This window comes from Melanotaenia boesemani, chromosome 3 (assembly GCF_017639745.1).
Source record: "Melanotaenia boesemani isolate fMelBoe1 chromosome 3, fMelBoe1.pri, whole genome shotgun sequence".
Lineage (NCBI taxonomy): Eukaryota > Metazoa > Chordata > Actinopteri > Atheriniformes > Melanotaeniidae > Melanotaenia > Melanotaenia boesemani.
In genome coordinates, this window is record NC_055684.1 from 4,714,846 (window position 1) to 4,733,408 (window position 18,563).

The following is an 18,563-nucleotide window of genomic DNA, read 5'->3' on the forward strand; positions in this document are numbered from 1 at the left end:
AAAAAAATCCTACGAACACTCAGGAGTGCTCTTATAAACACTGTAGTGCTGATATTAACAGAAGTGTAAAATAATCTGTGGTATATAGATATTGCAGATTGTGTCCTAACATTATAAGACTTAAACCTGTTATCACTTTCCACGATGGAGATGGCAGACATGGGAATCTTCACTGTAACACAGTGAATCTGGAGAATGTGACGTCATCCTGCAAAGCATTGTGGGATTTAACTAACTTTGTTACAGCTGGTTTGCAGTGAACTATTTCGCTTATATTTTTCAGGGGCCTACATTTCCAATGCTACAAGTCGGCACGGATTTAACAACATTTCAAGGGCTTTGCTTATACGTTTGAGACATTTTCTCTGTAGTAAGTTATCATTAATTGTATGCGAAGGTGAAGTGATTCATGACTTTAATTTTGCATTCATTTTTTCCCACAACTTTACTGTTACAGCCAAGTTGTCAGAGGTCCAGAGAGAGTAGAAATATCAATGAGGGCTATGAAGAGCATCACATGTGGATCAGACAGTTTCATGAGACAAATGGGTATTTTGGGAATTAGAATCGATACTTAACCCACTGATTTTATATATATCTGAGAAGAAAGAAATTAAACAAATTTGTGGTCTACAAACAAATAAATGAATAAAAACAAAATAATAAGAACAGCTACTTTTTAAGAACAACTTATGAACCCTTTTCAGAAGATTTGTAAGAAGATATTGATGAACGAGGCCCATTGTCCTTTTCACAGATGAAACCAAATTTAAGATTTTGGGTTACCATGCACAGCAACACGTATCAGCACAAACGCCTCATTCCAGCAGTGCTGAAGGGATGATGATCTGGACACACTGCCGTCATTCAGTGGACCATAAACTCCTCTATTAATGTTGATTCTACGAGCTACTGGATGAAAGAGTGGACTTAGTTTTCCACACACAACTTCTGCAGTTTGGCTTTATTGTATGTTAAATAAGTTTAATGTTTAACGTTAAATGTTAACCTGAGGTTGTATTTACTGTAAATGGGTGGTCCTGGTATTTTGTTGCTGGAGCCACACTAAAGATATACAAATAAATGCTGGATGTCACCACTTATCAGTTGAGCCCCAGAGATAGAAATCCTCGTCACAGATGTACCAACACAAGACTACAGGAGCAAAGGCTGACACAAGGAAAGACAAACAGTTTTGGGCTCTTCTCTTGGCAGCAGTTTGGAGTTTGAAAGCACGGAAAGTTAGCAGCTTTGCAAACAGACATGCAGCAGTCCTGTCATGTCCTGACATGATGAGGGAGGAGAAGCTCCAGCTTTTCTGCAGAGAGTCATCCAGAGCGATCTGCCTCCAGGTGCTGCCATCGTACCTGCTGGCCGGCCAGGGGATGGTGACAGCCGGCATGCTGCTGGACCGGGTGCAGGTCAGTGACACATCTGGCAGTCCTCAATCATTCAGCTCGGATCTACAGCTGCAACACACCGGGTATCTGCAGGTCTTATGAAAAACTAATTTAATTTAGTTTACACAATAAAAAAGCTCTTTTTATGTCATTTATTGTCTTATTACTATTTACTTTTTTTACACTGACGTGTAAAGATTTTACATCTCACCACATTTAGTATTAAAAAGGTGTTTAGGTGTAATTTGGTCAACATTTCAGAAACCTTGCAAGTTTCTACCCGAGTCTGTGGTTTTCTGAAGGGAGGGGTCAGAGTTTCTGGCTGCTGGTTTGGGTTTGGAGGTCACAGTGACCGAGTAAGTCTGTGAAGTGACCTTGTCCCATAATGAATAAACAAACCACAGTGATAAGATAAAATGACTAATTAATCCAAATGTTGGACTATCAGATGAGGAGGCCGGTGAATAAACGAGACTTTATTCTAAACAGTCAAGTGCTGCTAAAGCAGAGAGCACCAGAAATTAAATAAACAAAAGGTAAAACTTCTACTGACTGACAGCAGCATCATGAAGAGGGGAGAGAATAACGACAAATGAGGAGCAGGTAAAATCATCAGCTAACAGAAATCCATCAAGAACCAAACCAAAAACCGCAGATCATGAGAGTACCCCCCATGACAAAGATGGAGATCAGGCTAGCAGGAACTTCCTCAGGTACTGGAGGAGAAATATATATATTATATTTGAGAGGGAAATTTAATTATAAGGTTATATGGGTGAAAACAAGGAGGAGAGGTTTCTGTATTTCTAATTTAAAACAATTTGAAAAAATGTTTAAAGATATTACTTTCACACAATATATGAATGAAGAAGCTTCTTTTTGAAATATGTATTGTTTGGGTTGGTTTAAAATGAAATATCTAAATGAAATGCTTGCAATGGTTGAACGATATGAAATCATTTAAATGTGTACTATGACGTAGGACTGTAAAGTTCAGATGGGAAACTAACAGGAAGTGAAAAATATTATTTTGACTTTGTAGAAGGGGTGGGACTTAATAAGTTTTACTTCTTCCTGCTCCTTTTTGAGCATGAACTTTGTTTAATTTTTCCTTTTTTGTATTTGGAATTTTCCTAGCTGTACATTTGGTTTTGTATGTGCTTGAAATAAACTTACTACTACTACTTTATCTCTGACCCCCCCCCCCCCCCCCCCCCCCCCAGCACCATCACTTATATCATTAGGAGTGGTGGTGTGTAGCTCTGTGGGGTAAATTGTGATGGACAGGTTACCCTTTAGGTGATTTACAAAAGTTTTCCAGGCATTTCTATCCCATCGAGGAGGTTTACAATCCAGCCACTAAATGTAGTTTTATTCAGAGACTCTATCTGGTAAATCCACAATGATCCATGATATCTTTTTAAAAAATAAATTTGATTTACTCCTTAGAGGAGCAGTTGACAATCATTGAAACGGTGACATGTTGGCAGCTTCTGCACAGTCCCTTCTGCTGTGTTCAGAAGCTGCTCATTATGAGCATCATATAACCTATGTTACACTGTGGTGCCTGAGACTTAAAAACCTTCCATCTAGTAATTTTATTTATTTATTTGCTGCTGTTTTTCAGCCATTTTCCAAAAATATGCCAAAAAGTGACCCATAACCTTGTCTTTTTTTCTGCCTCCTGTCTGAAATGATCCACCCAAAATAAAAGTATATCTTTACAACTAAAGGGGATGTGTATAAAATCGTAGTCTCTACAGAAAGAGACATTTGAGGTTTTTACAGAAGTGTAGTAAGTAATCCTAGGGATGAGTAAAGTAGTCCTAGGGATGAGTAAAGTAATCCTAGGAATGAGTAAAGTAATCCTAGGAATGAGTAAAGTAATATGTGGTGAGGTACTGTGCTACAGTAGAAGGTAAAAAGTGAACCTGAGCAGTTTTCCAGGTGTTTAATTGAGGTGTTGCGCAGGTAAATATCTCAGGAAGCCATCGGCTGATGATGATAATGATGATGATGATGATGATGATGATGATGGACACCCCTATCAATGGTCAGAATCAGGAGGATCCAGGGATAGCCCCACATTCACCTCAGAAACACCATGAGGGTCTAGAAAGAAGTGAAGCCCAAGATAGTCTATGATAGGAAGAGTGAACCCTTCACTCTAAAACCTCCTTCATCTCCATGGAAACCATCAGGACTATCATGGTTAATTTCAAACAAAGGCAGAGTCATAGGAGAAACATTAGCAGAGCTTTTAGAGCAGGAATCAAACTTTTCATCACAAACAGCAACAGTAAGACATGATTTCTGATTTTTTTAATTTTTCTACGTTAGGATTGGTGCTTTCCAGTATGTGCAAACATTTTCTGTACAGCACATTTCTCATGTTCCCCCCTGTACAGGGGGCTTTAGTCAGTAAGCGGTTAAGAAAAGAAACAATAGTGTCTGCCTCTACCACCATACTGCTCTGTCAGTCTTTAGCAGCTGTTGGGGGGGGGGGGGGGGAGCTGCAGAGACATGCTGGACCATGCCTCAAGGACACTTTTCAGCTGAGTCACTGTCCTTGTGTCTGAGACAAATCTGAGGACATACTCTTTCTAAGCTTTCTGCACATTTTTATCTTCCTACCTTGGGTTACTGTATATTAAAGTAAACAAAACAATCTTTTATCAAACCTGAGATTGCATTTTAGCTCGAAGTAGTAATCATTTCTGTTTCTATACCAGCCCTTTGGTATAGAACTTTTGTTTGTGAAATAGTAAAGAAAAAGTCTGATGTGATGAAAAATCTAGGGGATGACGTTTAGTTGCAGCTTGTGTGTTCCCTCCAATCAAGGACAACTTGTGTCCCTCCCAGGCAGCAGCATCACCACGTGTTGGTGGCAGGTACAGCACCTGCTGCTGCTCAGTGCGTCACCCACTTACAGAGAGGACATCGATGTGGAGACAAAGGAGGAGCTTTTAAAGAGATGGGGGAGAAACACATCTGCAGCATCCTCTAAAGTGGTCTGCAAAGAAACCGGGAGGGAGAGGAAAAACTGATAAAGTCTCGTCCCATTGCTTACAGAGGGACCTTTCTCACATCTACGCCCCTTCACACACTCACACTGTCTGGTCACGACTCATCTATCTGTCTGGAATAAGAGGGAAACCCCAGCAGACTTCACCATCACGTCGCCTGTCTCCTCGCAGCCTGGACAGACATCCTGGATCCCCTCTGATCAAAATGAGGAAGGGGCTCCAGTCAACTGCTCAAGTGGGACATCAGGACAGCAGTGAGGAGACAAAAAGAGAAATGTGGAGGGAGACGGAGTGGCAGCACAGGAGGGCTGAGAAAAAGCTCCTGGCCTTCTGGATGTCCTTGTCCCACAGGACCTGGACCCTCTTCAGGCCCCGAGAGAGACCCAGCTTCCAGCGCTCAGCTTCGGCTGCCCGGCTGCTCAAAAGTGAAGCGTGAGGAAAGAAAGTGTGTGTGTGTGTGTGTAATTGTGTGTGTGTGCGTGCGTGTGTGTGTGAGTGTGTGTGAGTGAGGGAGTCTGTCAATAGCAGAGTGTGTCAAAAGAGGCCTTGCAAACCTGCTGATAAGTGGATTTGTGTGTCTTTGTGAATACGTGTGCTCTGATAAAGGGGATGAAAGCTCCCATGACCCAGTAGAGACTACCACTGCAGAAGATCTGCTAGAACTGGAGTCGAGGTGAACAGCTCAACGGGCTGTTTTTTCCTTGCAAAGGAAAACAAATTGTTGTCACTTGTTTGAGCTTATACTGAAGCTGAAGACCACTTGAAAACAGAGATGAGAAGCTAAGCTGAGTAGATCATTCCATAGTCAAACCGGCGTTACTGATTCACCTGACTTTGTGACTCAAAAGAGCTGCTCTGAACTCTGAACTCCTCAACCAGCAGGCATGGGCTAAGAAGCATCAGCCATGGTAGTAACACATCTGGCTCTGGAGCTGCGTTTCCAGGGCAAAAAGCTGAGGGGCTTCACATGCAGACTGACCCGCTCAGCCCACAGCTTCCTGCCAGAAGACTCATGGATCATTGCAGCGCAGGTCCTGCTGCCGTACCTGGTATCCGGCCTGGGCATGGTGGCGGCCGGTATAGTCATGGATGTGGTGCAAGTATGGAAAACAGAAATCTGAAGTGTGTTAGTGTGTGTGAGTCTATGAGTATATTTGATTCTAGTTGCTGAATGCTGTAACAGAGAAAGTGATGCTTGGTTAAATGTTTATTTTTCATGATCACCATTGCCTTTATGTTGTGGTTGCTAGTTGAAGCATAAAGATCAGACATTTTTCGAGGGAAAGACACAGAAATAAAGAAGGTGCTAAGCAAATGCTAAATTCCAAGAGTCAGGCGGAGCAAGAAAAAAAGCCAGTGATGTGATCAAGATCATAACCAGTAAATTGTAAAATTGCTAAATTGCTTATTGCTAATTGTAAAATTGTATCATTGCTAACTATGTATTAGTAAGAGGACACAGGTTGCTGTTGGACGTAACCTCACCGAAAAACAAAAAACAAAAAACAAAAAACAAAAAACAAAAGCCTGATCAGACATTACTACCTATGGATTTCTAATAGGTAATGCATATAATAACATATTCACAAAAGAAAAAAAAGAACATTTTGTAAGCAGCAATCTTAAATGGTGTTAAGTTACAGTGGATATTTTTGTCCCCTGCAGTAGTTAGCTGGGGGAGCTGAGCTAATAGCTACACAGATCAGAGCTAAGACAAGCTAAAGCCAAAAAAAAAAAGTTCAAGCAAAAGAAAAGTGGTTTTGCAGTGTAGTTTCTCTGATGCATTTAGACAGTGGCATTTAAAGACACGTGTGTTTTTCAGCACTGGGAAGTGTTCAAAGAAATCTCAGAGGTGTTTATCTTGGTGCCAGCCCTGGTAGGGCTGAAGGGAAATCTGGAGATGACATTGGCATCCAGACTGTCAACAGCAGTGAGTGTGAACACACTCATGCATCAGCAAAACACATGTGCATGAAACAAGATTTGGAAAATGTTAAGTTATGAATTGGCTTCTGTGAAATGTAAAATGTGAGGCACTGTCCTCAGTCTTGGCACCAGCTTCCTTGAGAAGTTTTCCACCCTGACACCCTTACCACATGATGAAGAAATGTAATTACATAAACCTGTTTTCATCTGCAGGCTAACACAGGCCAGATGGATGATGCCCAGCAGCAGTGGAGGATGGTGTTTTGTAATCTGGCTCTCATTCAGGTGACACTGCACCACACACCTTATCCTATTAATAACTCCCACCATCACATGGCTCTCTCTTCTAAGATGAAATCCTATAACTCAAACATCTCTGCGGGCTTTAAAAGATCATCCTCCATTTTATAACACTTCACTGATGCAGCCATACTGCAGAAAAACATCCCATAATTAAACGTTAAAACTTTAATATGTGAAAAAATGTAAATAAATAAAAAGCAGAATCAAATGATTTGCAAATTTTGTGAACCAAAATGTTGAAAGTGATAAAAATATAAAACACATCTTCAAATTTAAGGCAGCAATTCTAGCGATTCAACTGTCCCGGGTCTACTTCTGGAGTAACTCCAGCACCCAGACTCTCAGTTGTAATAAATGCACAGGGTTGAGCATCTATGGGGCCCCAAGCAGAATTTGATTTGGTTGCAATTAGTAAAATAATTCTGTATTCAATTTAGCAAAAAAAATAAAAATAAATATATATATATATATATATATATATATATATATATATATATATATATATATATATATATATATATATATAGTATTGTATTGTATTTTCCTAAATAGAATATTCTACAAGTTAAACTTCTGCTTTCTTAGTCCGATCCACTCATTTACATGATACTGCAAATATATCACAAGTGCTACAAAACACTTGTCTTGTAGGGGACTCTATGGGACATTTTTATGTCCCTACCAATGTCAGAATCAAAGCTAAAACTTTGCTGTTGCTGATAACAAGCTGGATAATTCCTCTCCTTTCCAGTTTGGAAGCGGCAGCTTCCGAGATTTCCCAAAAGAATAGAAAATGTTGATTCATCTCCACTTAAGCGTTTTTAGTTTTTAGCTTTAGTCTGTTTTAAACAAGCTTTGACATCAATAAGATGGAGAACATGATTTCTGGATCGTGTTCACATGTGGCTTCCTATGTATGAAGTACACATCTGCATTTGAGGGCACAGAGGTACCCTGTAATTGCAAACGATGATTTCTTCTGGAAGTTATTGAGTCCGTCCAGTTAGAAATGTGCTTGTTTTTAATGCTGTGTTGTCTGAAGGCCTGAAGATCACGTCCAATACTGATTTTCACTCTTGTCCCTTGAGTACATAGATGTCTCCAGATCGCCCTCATTTTTACAATAAGCAACATTATGCAGAAAATGATCCACAGTTTTCCAGGTTAGCTGAAACATGGTCCTCCAGCTGCACTTACTTTTCCATCTTGTTGTTGCTCCCGTCCCAACTTTTTCCAGATGCTCTGTGTTGCTGCCAATAAATTCAAGATGAGCTCATATTTTACATTAACATTATATTTCTGCTCGTTTATCATGAACTTCTCAATGTTTTGTAACCTCGCTCTGAACAAATACAAAACCCTCCTGTTACGTCTTTGGTCACCAGGTTCAGGCCACGGTTGTGGGATTCCTGGCAGCGATTGCAGCAGCAGCTCTTGGTTGTCTGACCAGGGGGAGGATGGATGGTACCCAGGCTGCTATCCTGTGCGCCAGCAGCGTCACCACTGCTTTCATCGCCGCTCTCTCTCTGGGTCAGAGAAACTGCTGCAGAGGAGCGACTCGCTGAGAATGTGGCAGACATGTATATTAATGTGTTTGTTTAACGTGTGTGTTGTCAGGTCTGGTGGTGGTGGCAGTGATAGTTGGCTCCAGGAAGATGGGAATCAATCCTGATAATGTGGCCACACCCATAGCTGCAAGCCTCGGAGACCTCATCACTCTGTCTCTGCTCGCTGGTGTCAGCAGCGTCTTTTTCTGTTACAGAGGTCAGAGGTCATTTACTCACCATGAACATGTGACTATTTGCAGATCACTTAAAATCTGTGACTCTTCATTGGAAGCTATGAGCAAGAAGCTGCAGCTGAATATTAGTTTAAGCCAGAGGAGGGCAGCAAAATCCAAAAGTCTGCAGAGTCAGAAAAGTAGAGGCAATAAAACCCCTGTTGTCTTCATCATTTTCTATAACAACTCCACTAATGAACAAACACTTGCTTCTTTTTTTATTATTATTGCTCTCCAGACATGTGGTACCTGCCTTCTGTGGTGTGTGTCTTCTTCCTCCTTCTCATCCCGGTGTGGGTGGTCATTGCCAGCCGCTCTCCATCAGTCAGAGAGGTCCTGAGGTCAGGCTGGCAGCCGGTCATTTTGGCCATGTCGATCAGCAGGTGGGCCAACATGTTCCCTTTCCTAATCTGATCATAAGGCTTGAAAGCGAGGCAAGTTTATTTATACAGCACATTTCATCCATAAGACAGCCCAATGTTACATAATCTGAAGAGACATTCAGACAACAAAACACATACAGTGAGTTAAATATGATATAAATACAAAGAGAAAATGCAGCATCATCATCATCATCATTGTTATCACCATAGCCTCCTTTGTTGTTTTAGGACTTTATCAGAGTAGCACAGCTACGTCTGCTGTTCTGATAGGTGGAATACACATGTAGAACACAGTTTATAAAGTGGTGTGCTGGTTTGATATTTAATATTTAATTTTGCTGGGGTTTGCTGGGTAAGTTAAACATTACACGTTCAGTCTCACGCAGTTTGGGGGAAAGCACTGGATGCTAATAATGCAATGCTACAATATGTGTACAACATTACGACCTCACTTGCAAAAAAAGTGAACAAGAAACTGCAGTATAAGTACAGTTTCATACACTCCATCTGAGTTTTTAAGTGAATTTCCCTCTATCTTTAGTCATATAAGAGAATACAATACACGTAGTGTATCATATAATAATACACTTAATGCTTCATGAACTGAGCCAGTGGAACCATGTAGATGCTGAACAGTAGGGGGTCCAACATGGAGCCTTGGGGAACTCCACACATCATCTTTGTTTTGGTAGATCTATGGTTTAACTACTGATACAAAACAGTACCTGTCCAGGTAGGAACATCTTAACATTATAGATTTGATTTTTTTTTTTTTTTTTTAACTATGAAAAATGTGTTTTTTCTTTCCAGTATTGGAGGTCTTATTCTGGATAACACTGTGAGCAGTCCAGACTTTGAAGGTATGGCGGTGTTCACTCCAATCATCAACGGTGAGTCAAAGATGAGCTGCAGCAAAATGGTCCATTTTAGCAAAGAAAGGCAGCATGTAAACACAGTCATTATTTGTTCAGAACACACAGTATAAGACTGTAATTAAGAGTAAGGACATTTTTTTAAACTGTTTTCATTAACATCATCTATTAACAGGTTTTATATTTCTCTTGAGATGCCATATTAAATGATGTATTAATGATCAAGCAGTATACATCATGTACATGAAAAAGGCTATTTACTGTGTTTATGCAGTTTAATTCAGTAAAATCTCATCTCTGTGACCATAATTCAGAAGAATTGGGATACATTTAATTTTAAATGTTATTTTATTGCAAACAAAGGGAGCTTTTGACCTATATTTATTTAATTTGTTGATATATAGCGTTCAGAAATGACATTCTAAAAAAGAGTTTGGAAAAAGGAAATTTAAGCTAGTCATGAGATTAAAAATATTATTTATAAAAGGTTATGTCAACTATTGATTGTAGTTATGATTTGGTACAAAAGCAGCTTCATGATAAGGTATATCTTTACTTGACTTGTTGAAGGCCATGTTTCCATGGAGACCATTTGTGATAAGGCTGATGATTTCTGACAGCAACGTCATCTCAGGGCACTTTGTGTACAGTCAAACTTAGCCAATCTATTTTCATCCAATCAGAATTCATACAAGCCAGCTCATCATAAACGTTGGCCTTGTTGAGGAAAAGAACCAACAGATTCCATCTAAACTAAACTTTGATCATATATAACAGCTATATTAACAGCGGTGCTGCCATTAGGCAGCATGTAGGAGGGTTTATGCGTTGTAAATATGGCGGCGGTGAATAAAGTTAACATTCGGCTTCAGAAGTGATTTCTTTGTCTGTTCCAGAATGAATGAACACTATTACCTACGATGACATGCTTTCATCAGTGTTGTCGTGACTTTTTGAGACACGGTGGCTACTGTTGTGGGAAGCGAGGTTGCACTATATGTTAGAGTGTGATACAGTTCTTTCGTTAGATGGCAGTAATTCTTACACAATGTCCCTTTAAATATGCACTACAGAACATTTCTAAGTGATGTGCAGACTATTGGCAGCTAATCCAGCATCCATCTTCTGGTACTGTGACGTCTCTCCTGCCAGTAAAAGACAATCTTACCTTGACTTTTGTCTTCTCTCTTGCTCTGTCCCTTTCTCATTTTCTTTTCTTTTCTTTCTCTGATAATGTTTTCTTGCCTTTCTTTGCTGATTCAGCCACGGTATGCGACCAAAACAGCTGGTGTGTTTATATCCATTTTCTAGCATATGATATGGTGTGTTCAGGGAAACTCGGCTGCAACGTCACACGGCTTCCCTGAAGAAAAAGTAGTAGAGTGTGGTTTCCAGCCACGAGTCGCTGCTGGGAAGCAGTGGCTCCAGAAATGTGCATAATTGATGTCACTGTGCCATCAAACAAGTCTGGAAAGCGGAGTTTTAAAGCCAGAAAGTTACATAATGTGTCTTTAAAGCACTTAAACACAAATGGGACTTAATCTGGCTCAAGTTCTGACTTTTGTGAGTCCCGAGAGATGAAGTAAGGAGGTTAACTTTTATTAGTTTTTCTAATTATAGATGTTATTATGGATTTTTTCCATTCAACTGTACTGAAACTATTTGTGACATCTCTTCCTAATGTTTTAAAAGCTGTTGGAAAAATTAAATACTGACTTATTTAACTGAGGGAGCACAGCTGGGATTTGTGGTTATGGTGTTTCAACAGTCTTAATCCTTAAATAATGGCTTTTAAACCTCATTCTTTTCTTAAATGCTACCAATAAAAAAGCCCCATGCCAATGATGACATGTGAAAAGTGTTAAAGCATGCCGGAGCCCAGCAGTTCGTCCCATTATTTATAAACCATGCTCTTTCTCCATATCCTGACCATGAAGCTGCGACACCACATGCTGTGGCTGAGCCTAGTTTTAAACTGGCCCCCTTCATCAATCATAAAGCATCAAAGTGCTGCTGAAGCTGAGGAGCCTCTTCCCTGTAAAAAGAGCAGAGAGGGCCAGATCTTCACTGACTGAGATCTGTGGACCACAAAGCAGCATACTAACTAGAGAGGAATAACAACAGTCTTCAGATAAACCACAAGCCTGATCAGAATGCCAACCAGAATCCGGCATGCATGCCATCCCAGTCCAGGAAGTGCATTTGCATTCCGATTCAACGCTCTCCTCACATGCCTGTTTGACCAGAAACACTCCTCTTGTTTTGTTCAAATGATCCATGTGCTTCAAACCTCTGCAGGCCAAAAGTTTTTTGTTCTGCTCTTAATGAAATCATCCTGCTTTATGACAAATAAGGCACAAAGATGAGATTGCTTTTCCAGACATTCTGAGAAAAAGAGACCCTTAGGGCTCAGCAGTAGGAATAACTGCTGAATACATCTCCAATACAATTACTGTTTAGACAGAGAATTACTGTTTTTCCAAGGGTGTTTACTCTGCAGTAATGGCTCTCATATAACTCACAGATGAAAAAAAGGACCTCATCCAAACAACCGATGATGCAATTTCTCCAATATGACCATATTATGAAAGCTGTGCTCTGCTGTCATATATAAAAATATGAAAATGCAAAGCAAGGCGGGTTTATTTGTGTAGAACATTCCATGTCAAAGACAATTCAACGTGTTTAACATGAAACATTAAAAGCATTACAGCAAGGTGTGAAAGAAACATTACATATAAAGTAATTAAAACAAACTAAAAAGAATAAAATAAAATAAATAGAATACATACAGTGGGTTACATAAAATACAAACAGACATTAATGGGAAATGCATTATCATCATCATCATCATCATCACTGTCAATGTACATATGTGAGAAAATATATTATTAGCACAGAAAGAAAAAGAAAAGGAAAAACTCTCCTTCTTAATTGAAAATGGCAGCAAATTAACCTGCTTAAACTCTTTAATGTCAGAATATATTTACAATTGTATAAAACTGAAGAATTACAAGAAAAAATCAGGAAAACAACAAAAAGAAAAAAATGGAATAAAATTAAATACAATCGCATAATAAATAAATTAGTAACAATTAATGAAGAAAGATAAATAAATAAATTATATAAAAAAATAATACGTTAATAAAAGCAAAATAAAAATTATTATATAAAAAGAAATTAAATGTGGCATGTCGCAAATCTGTGACTCAGGTTTGAATCAGACTTCATGTTTTTTGTAGGAGCAAAAAAAACTAAATGTTTAGTTTTAACTCTCGTGATAGAAATCAAACTGGACCCAGATGACCATAGAAGTCTCAGTGGCTCATACGAGGTCAGCAGATTAGATATTTTTTCTGGACCAGAACCATTCAGAGGCTTGTACACCAACAGCAACATTTTTAAATCAATTCTTTGTCTCACAGGAAGGATGATATGTTCCCTTTTTCTGGTCTTTGTGAGGACACAAGCAGGAACATTTTGGATTAGTTGCAGTTGTCTTAGTGACTTTTTCAGAGAAACATGAAGAAACTTCATTACAGCAGTCAAAACTACTGGAAACAGATGATGTTTTTCTAAATCATTCTTTTATCTATTCATATATTTGAATGGGACAGTGCATATTTATGAATATACAATATATTTAGAGAAATATGCCAGATTTAGCAAAACACTAATTTTCATCAGCAGTCCCATGAAAAAACAGCACATAAAATATCATTAACAAAACTTACAACAAAAGAACCACATCATAAACAATATAATAAAATTAATAATTACAAAGAAACAGTGACAACAAAACAAATACAGTGTTGGTCGTATTGGCAATATCAGGTAGAGTTTCTGGTTCATACACTGTTTAACAGAAAGAACATTTTGTGTAAATATGGATTTTCTGAACTTCACAGCTCTCCCTGGAAGCTGACCTGGTACCACTCAAACCATTTTTGTTTTAATAAAATCTTCCAGGTATTCAGTTCAGTTCAGTTTTGTCTTTATTTAGCTGAAAAAATTCAGAAACATGTCGATTTGACCAAGACAAAAACTGAAGCTTTGTCTGGTTCCCGAGTAAGACAGTAATATAGAGCTGAGTGTCGTCAGCATAACTATGATTTGATAACAAAATTTGGTTTGTTCCCATGATCTGAGCTAGTGGGAGCATGTAGATTACGAACAAAAGAGGGCCCAACATGGAGCCTGGAGGGCTCCACATGTCATGTAAATCTATAGTTGCCAACTGATACAAAGCAGTTCCTGTGTTTCAATTATGATTCAAACCAGTTCAGAACTGGACCAGAGATTCCCACCCAGTGTTCCAGCTGGTCTAATAGACTGGTGCTGGTTGACAGTGTCAGAACAGCACAGAGATCTATTGTACTGGAATATAGTTGGTTAGAGAAAAAACAAAACACTGTTCTGTTTTGTATCCTCATCACTTTCATCACTGTCTCATTTCCTAACAGGTGTAGGAGGAAATCTTGTGGCCATCCAGGCCAGCAGGATGTCCACCAACCTGCATTACTGGAGCGTTCCTGGAGCTCTTCCACTTAAAATGAATACACATTGTCCCAGACCCTGTGATACCTTCTGTTCCTCAGGTTAAACTCAGAAACAAGTACCCATCATTTCACATGTAACTGCAGTTTGCCCACAAACCACCTGGATGACATATTTTTCTATCTGAAATGTTCTTATTGCTGTAAGATGACAAGTAAGAATCTTTGTTTCTCTTTCCATGTTTATGCAGATGTAAACTCCAAGTCAGCCCGAGTACTGGTCACCCTTGTAGTGCCAGGTCACCTACTCTTCCTGTACACAGTCCAGCTCCTGCAGGGAGGCCACACTGCCATGACACCCAGCTTCATTATCTGCTACCTTTCTGCAGCTCTGCTTCAGGTGATGAACATTTCACGGCTCATACAGGGAAAAAAAACCTAAAAACTTTTGATGGACTATAGTCTAGTCTAGCCTTTATTGGAAACTGTCATCACTACCCAGGTGGTGATTCTGCTCCACCTGGCCAGCCTGATGGTGCGCTGGTTCTGGCGACGGGGTCTGGATCCAGACAACTACTCCATCCCTTACCTCACGGCTCTGGGTGACCTTCTGGGGACCGGCTTCTTGGCTCTGAGTTTCAGACTCATTTTGATGGTCGGGTCTAAAAGAACTGGAGCTTGACACGTGGTCTCTGAATGTGGTCCTACCTGTAGGTGAACTGCTGAAACACACTGCTAAGCTTGTTCAGGTCAAGATAAAAGAGTGAGGGTGAAAGAAGACAGGAGGGTTTAGTAACATCTCTGTCGTGAGTATGTGATGGTGCAGTGAGGTTTTTGTCCAATCACAAAAATCTCAGTGCAGTTTTTCTAAAGAGTCTTGCTTCTGCGTAAATATAATTAAAAAAAAAAAAAAAAACATCAGATTTTCACTCAAAAAAACAATAAAGAATATCAATTTAATCCAATTTAGCAAAGAAACACTGGACTTGATCAGTATTTATTGAGGAATATGATCTAATGTTAAAATATTTATGGGCAGGATATGAAAATAATGTGATGAAACCACTAGAAACCTTGGTCTGACTTTCACAACTTAGGAGCTTTATGAGCAAACAACGAGCTCAAAGTTGTGTCCCAGTTTCAATCTGCTGCCCTTGTTGATTGTCATTTATCGCACCTTTAGCCATCCTTTGATAGGACAACGCATTTAAAAGTCTTCACAGTCTGTCCAATGAAAGAAGTCACACACTCTAATACTTCATTGGATCTCCTTTAGTTTTGATTACATTTCATTCTGCTTTTATTCTCTGTGGCGTCGTATCGATAAGCTTCTGCAATGTCACAACATTTATTTCCATCCAGTGTTGCCTCTGCTGTTATTTATAGATGTGGCCAATCTGATGGACCTGACTGATCCTGTATACAGAACTGTTTCCAGACAACCAACACAACCGATCAGTATTTACTCTGGACATCTGAACACCCCACAGCACATAAACTAGCAGTAGTCAGAACACTTAATGAATGGGCCAGCAACAAAACAGAGGAAGGAAATAAACAGGAGGAGGAAAAATACACATCTGACACACACATGCAACTAATACCTGACTTGGTTTGTAATGAAGGACGATAGGAAGTCATTAACAAAAGAAACAGACCAAAAACAGCAGCCAAACCAAAATCAAGGACATAGTGACCATGCCATTTATCAGAGGTAACAGAACCAGTACGAGTAAATGGAAAAAAATAAAAAATAAACACAACAATAAAACCATACATGAAAATAAGACAGTTACACATCCTGAGGACAAAATATGCAATATGCAAAATAATGTGCAAAGCATGCAATAAAACATACGTGGGAGAAACAGGGAGGTCATTTGACACAAAAATAAACCAAAAACACCAAAAAGAGTGTGAAAAGGAGACAGCAGGACGGTTCACAAGAACTCAAAAAGAAAAAGCAGAACAAGATCAATTAAATCAGACACACTGGATTTTTTCAAAAGAAACAACCACATCATGGACCAGGACAACACTAAAATCATGGGAGCGGAGACAAACACAAAAAACAGATGAAGGAGGCGACAGAGATCAGAAAGCGGGACAAGGACACCATCAGCCTCTCCTGCAACTTCCATGCTCTCACACACCTGGAGCTCTCTCCTCCAGAGACCATCAAGTGTTGGTGGCCAGCCTGCCGGGTCTCTCAGGTCCGTCAGGTTGGCTAAGTCTATGAATAACAGCTGATAAATGACACCTCACAGGGTCAGAGGACGATTCTGAGCAGGACTGCAGTTGAAATATGTCAAGCTAAAAACAAACATATTATCCTAACTTTGAAACGAGAAACAGTGATATATTTTAAATGAAAGAAGATAAAATAAATCTTTTTGAGCTGTTTTCCTTGATTGATGCCAAAAATTTGACCCCTCTGAAAAAAAAGACATATTTTCCACAAACACGTGGTTGTTCAGGAAATAAGAAGTTGCTCATTGCATCAGTTAGGGTTAAATAACTTGTTTCCAGCTAAAACATCATCATCCATGCAGTAATTATCCAATGGGAGGCTATATGCCCAAACCAAACTATGATGCTGCCACCACCATTTCACTTATGCAACAAGGTTCTTATGCAATATTTACTTTTTTCTCATTTAAACCAAATCAGAAACAGATTTCCAGCAGCGTTTTGTTTTTTTCAGAAAAGCAGCAGCATAATTTTCTGCTTTCTTCTTGCAGCCAGAGTTCCCCTGTTGGTCCTAAAAATGAGAAATTTATTATGAAAAAAACTGGAAAGGAGAACAGGTAGCAGCAGCATGAGATGTGATCTCCCTGCAAGCCACATCTCACAGATATACAGTAGTTAAAATAGCGTGTGCACTACCCAAAGACTCCACCACTACCACCGCAAGGTCAGGGAGGGTGCAGCGGGGCAACACAGGAGTCGTGAGCATAAACGCTGTCCTCTGTGTCATGATACGTCTCCAGAGACATATGTTATAAAATACCTGATGCTTGTTCCTTAAAAACAAGGCCCCTTTCTCATACATGGTGGGCATTGATTGAAGCCTTCATTCCTCTAGAAATACATGATTAACTAATACTTTTGGTCTCATTTATTTATTAGGGTTGTCTCCATGTATTTGTGTCAACATTCAGTTACATTTTAGGTTTTCTCAGAGAACATGGAATTTTAACAGGTTCACTCATTGATTTACTGATTACTTTTATTGTCCAAATGGCATAGAATTGGTTAGGGGACTTGTCCCTATCAACATCCAGCAGCTTCTGAGTTGTCTCTATATAATCTGTTGCACAAATAGCTGAGATCCATGTTCTTTGTCTGCAACATGCTGCTATAAGTCCCGCCGTTCTGCTACATTTGCTGCTGTTTGGTTTCTTGCTAATATGATTGGCTGTCCCCACTGTCACTCACTCTCTTGAAACAGCTAGCAATTCTAGCTAGTGTTTCTAGCCAGCGCCAGCTAGTGGTGGAGAGCAGCGATAGCAGTGGTCGTGTGTGGTCAGAACTTCAGGAGCAAAGAAAAAAAAAGGAGGACATCAGGAGTATTTTAGAGTAAGTTAAGTTTAAAGCTAAAAGTTAAAAGGTTAAGGCACAGAAATTATTTTACAGCTATTATATATTCATTAATAATAATAATAATAATAATAATACAAAACGGTGTCCTCAGCATGAATCAATATGTTATTTTGTCAGGTGACAGAATCAAAGCTGATGTTCAGAGAGGATGGGATATGGAGGCAGATCCTTGAAAAACTGGATCATCATTTTAAATGTTTTGTTAAAATTAGAATAATAATGCTGTAGATTGAACATTTACGCTAATATAGCCAATTCTATGCAATTACAATTCTTCAGAATGGTCACCTATAAATTTATCTTTTTCATAATTATTACAGCTAAAACGATGATGATGTCCTTGGTATTGCCCAATGGTTTATCACTGTGTTTGTAATATGTTAATGGTCATAGTTTCCTTCAAGGTATAATTAAGGGGAATGAATTTAAGTAGTGAGTAGTACAAACTACCTTCAAGTCTGGACAATGTTGTCGTGAAACAAATATGCCAACAGTTGTATTAAACTCGTAAAATGACAGAAATCATCAAGTAAAATAATCCTGTATTCAGTTTAGTAAGAAAAAAGTAGTGTCTTTACCTGAATATAAACTAAGATGTCTGACCCACTCATTTACATGATATTACATATAAACGTCTGTCAAGAGTGCAACTAAACACTTGTGTCTGTGGGACACTTTTTTTTCCCTATCAATGTTGAAATCAAATCTGCACCGTTGCTTCATGGCATGCTTTCAAAATGCAATCTTAGATTTGCATTTGTAGAAATTACAAGC

At 39.2% G+C, this 18,563-nt stretch overlaps 1 protein-coding gene across 2 annotated transcripts; it reads left to right on the forward strand.

Annotated features, from left to right (window-relative positions):
* Window positions 1-1,003: 1,003 nt before the first annotated feature.
* On the forward strand, window positions 1,004-16,452 carry LOC121637290 (solute carrier family 41 member 3-like). 2 transcript variants are annotated; one of them, XM_041981342.1, is made up of 10 exons: window positions 1,004-1,421; window positions 6,249-6,356; window positions 6,566-6,637; window positions 8,041-8,185; window positions 8,273-8,419; window positions 8,674-8,818; window positions 9,629-9,708; window positions 14,154-14,288; window positions 14,438-14,586; window positions 14,689-16,452. In XM_041981342.1, exons 1-10 carry the CDS (start codon window positions 1,140-1,142, stop codon window positions 14,866-14,868), a joined length of 1,443 nt encoding a protein of 480 aa, XP_041837276.1. In that variant the 5' UTR covers window positions 1,004-1,139; the 3' UTR covers window positions 14,869-16,452. The 2 variants fall into 2 exon arrangements, with proteins under 2 accessions (XP_041837276.1, XP_041837278.1); XM_041981344.1 differs by lacking the exon at window positions 1,004-1,421 and adding an exon at window positions 4,928-5,526.
* Window positions 16,453-18,563: the final 2,111 nt, after the last annotated feature.

Bases quoted from the DNA above. Each gene is read 5' to 3' on its own strand.
- LOC121637290 (XM_041981342.1), top strand. From the start codon at position 1,140: ATGTACCAACACAAGACTACAGGAGCAAAGGCTGACACAAGGAAAGAC. The intron at 8,420-8,673 runs GTCAGAGGTCAT...ATTGCTCTCCAG, and splicing joins CGTCTTTTTCTGTTACAGAG to ACATGTGGTACCTGCCTTCT. The intron at 14,587-14,688 runs GTGATGAACATT...ATCACTACCCAG, and splicing joins TTTCTGCAGCTCTGCTTCAG to GTGGTGATTCTGCTCCACCT.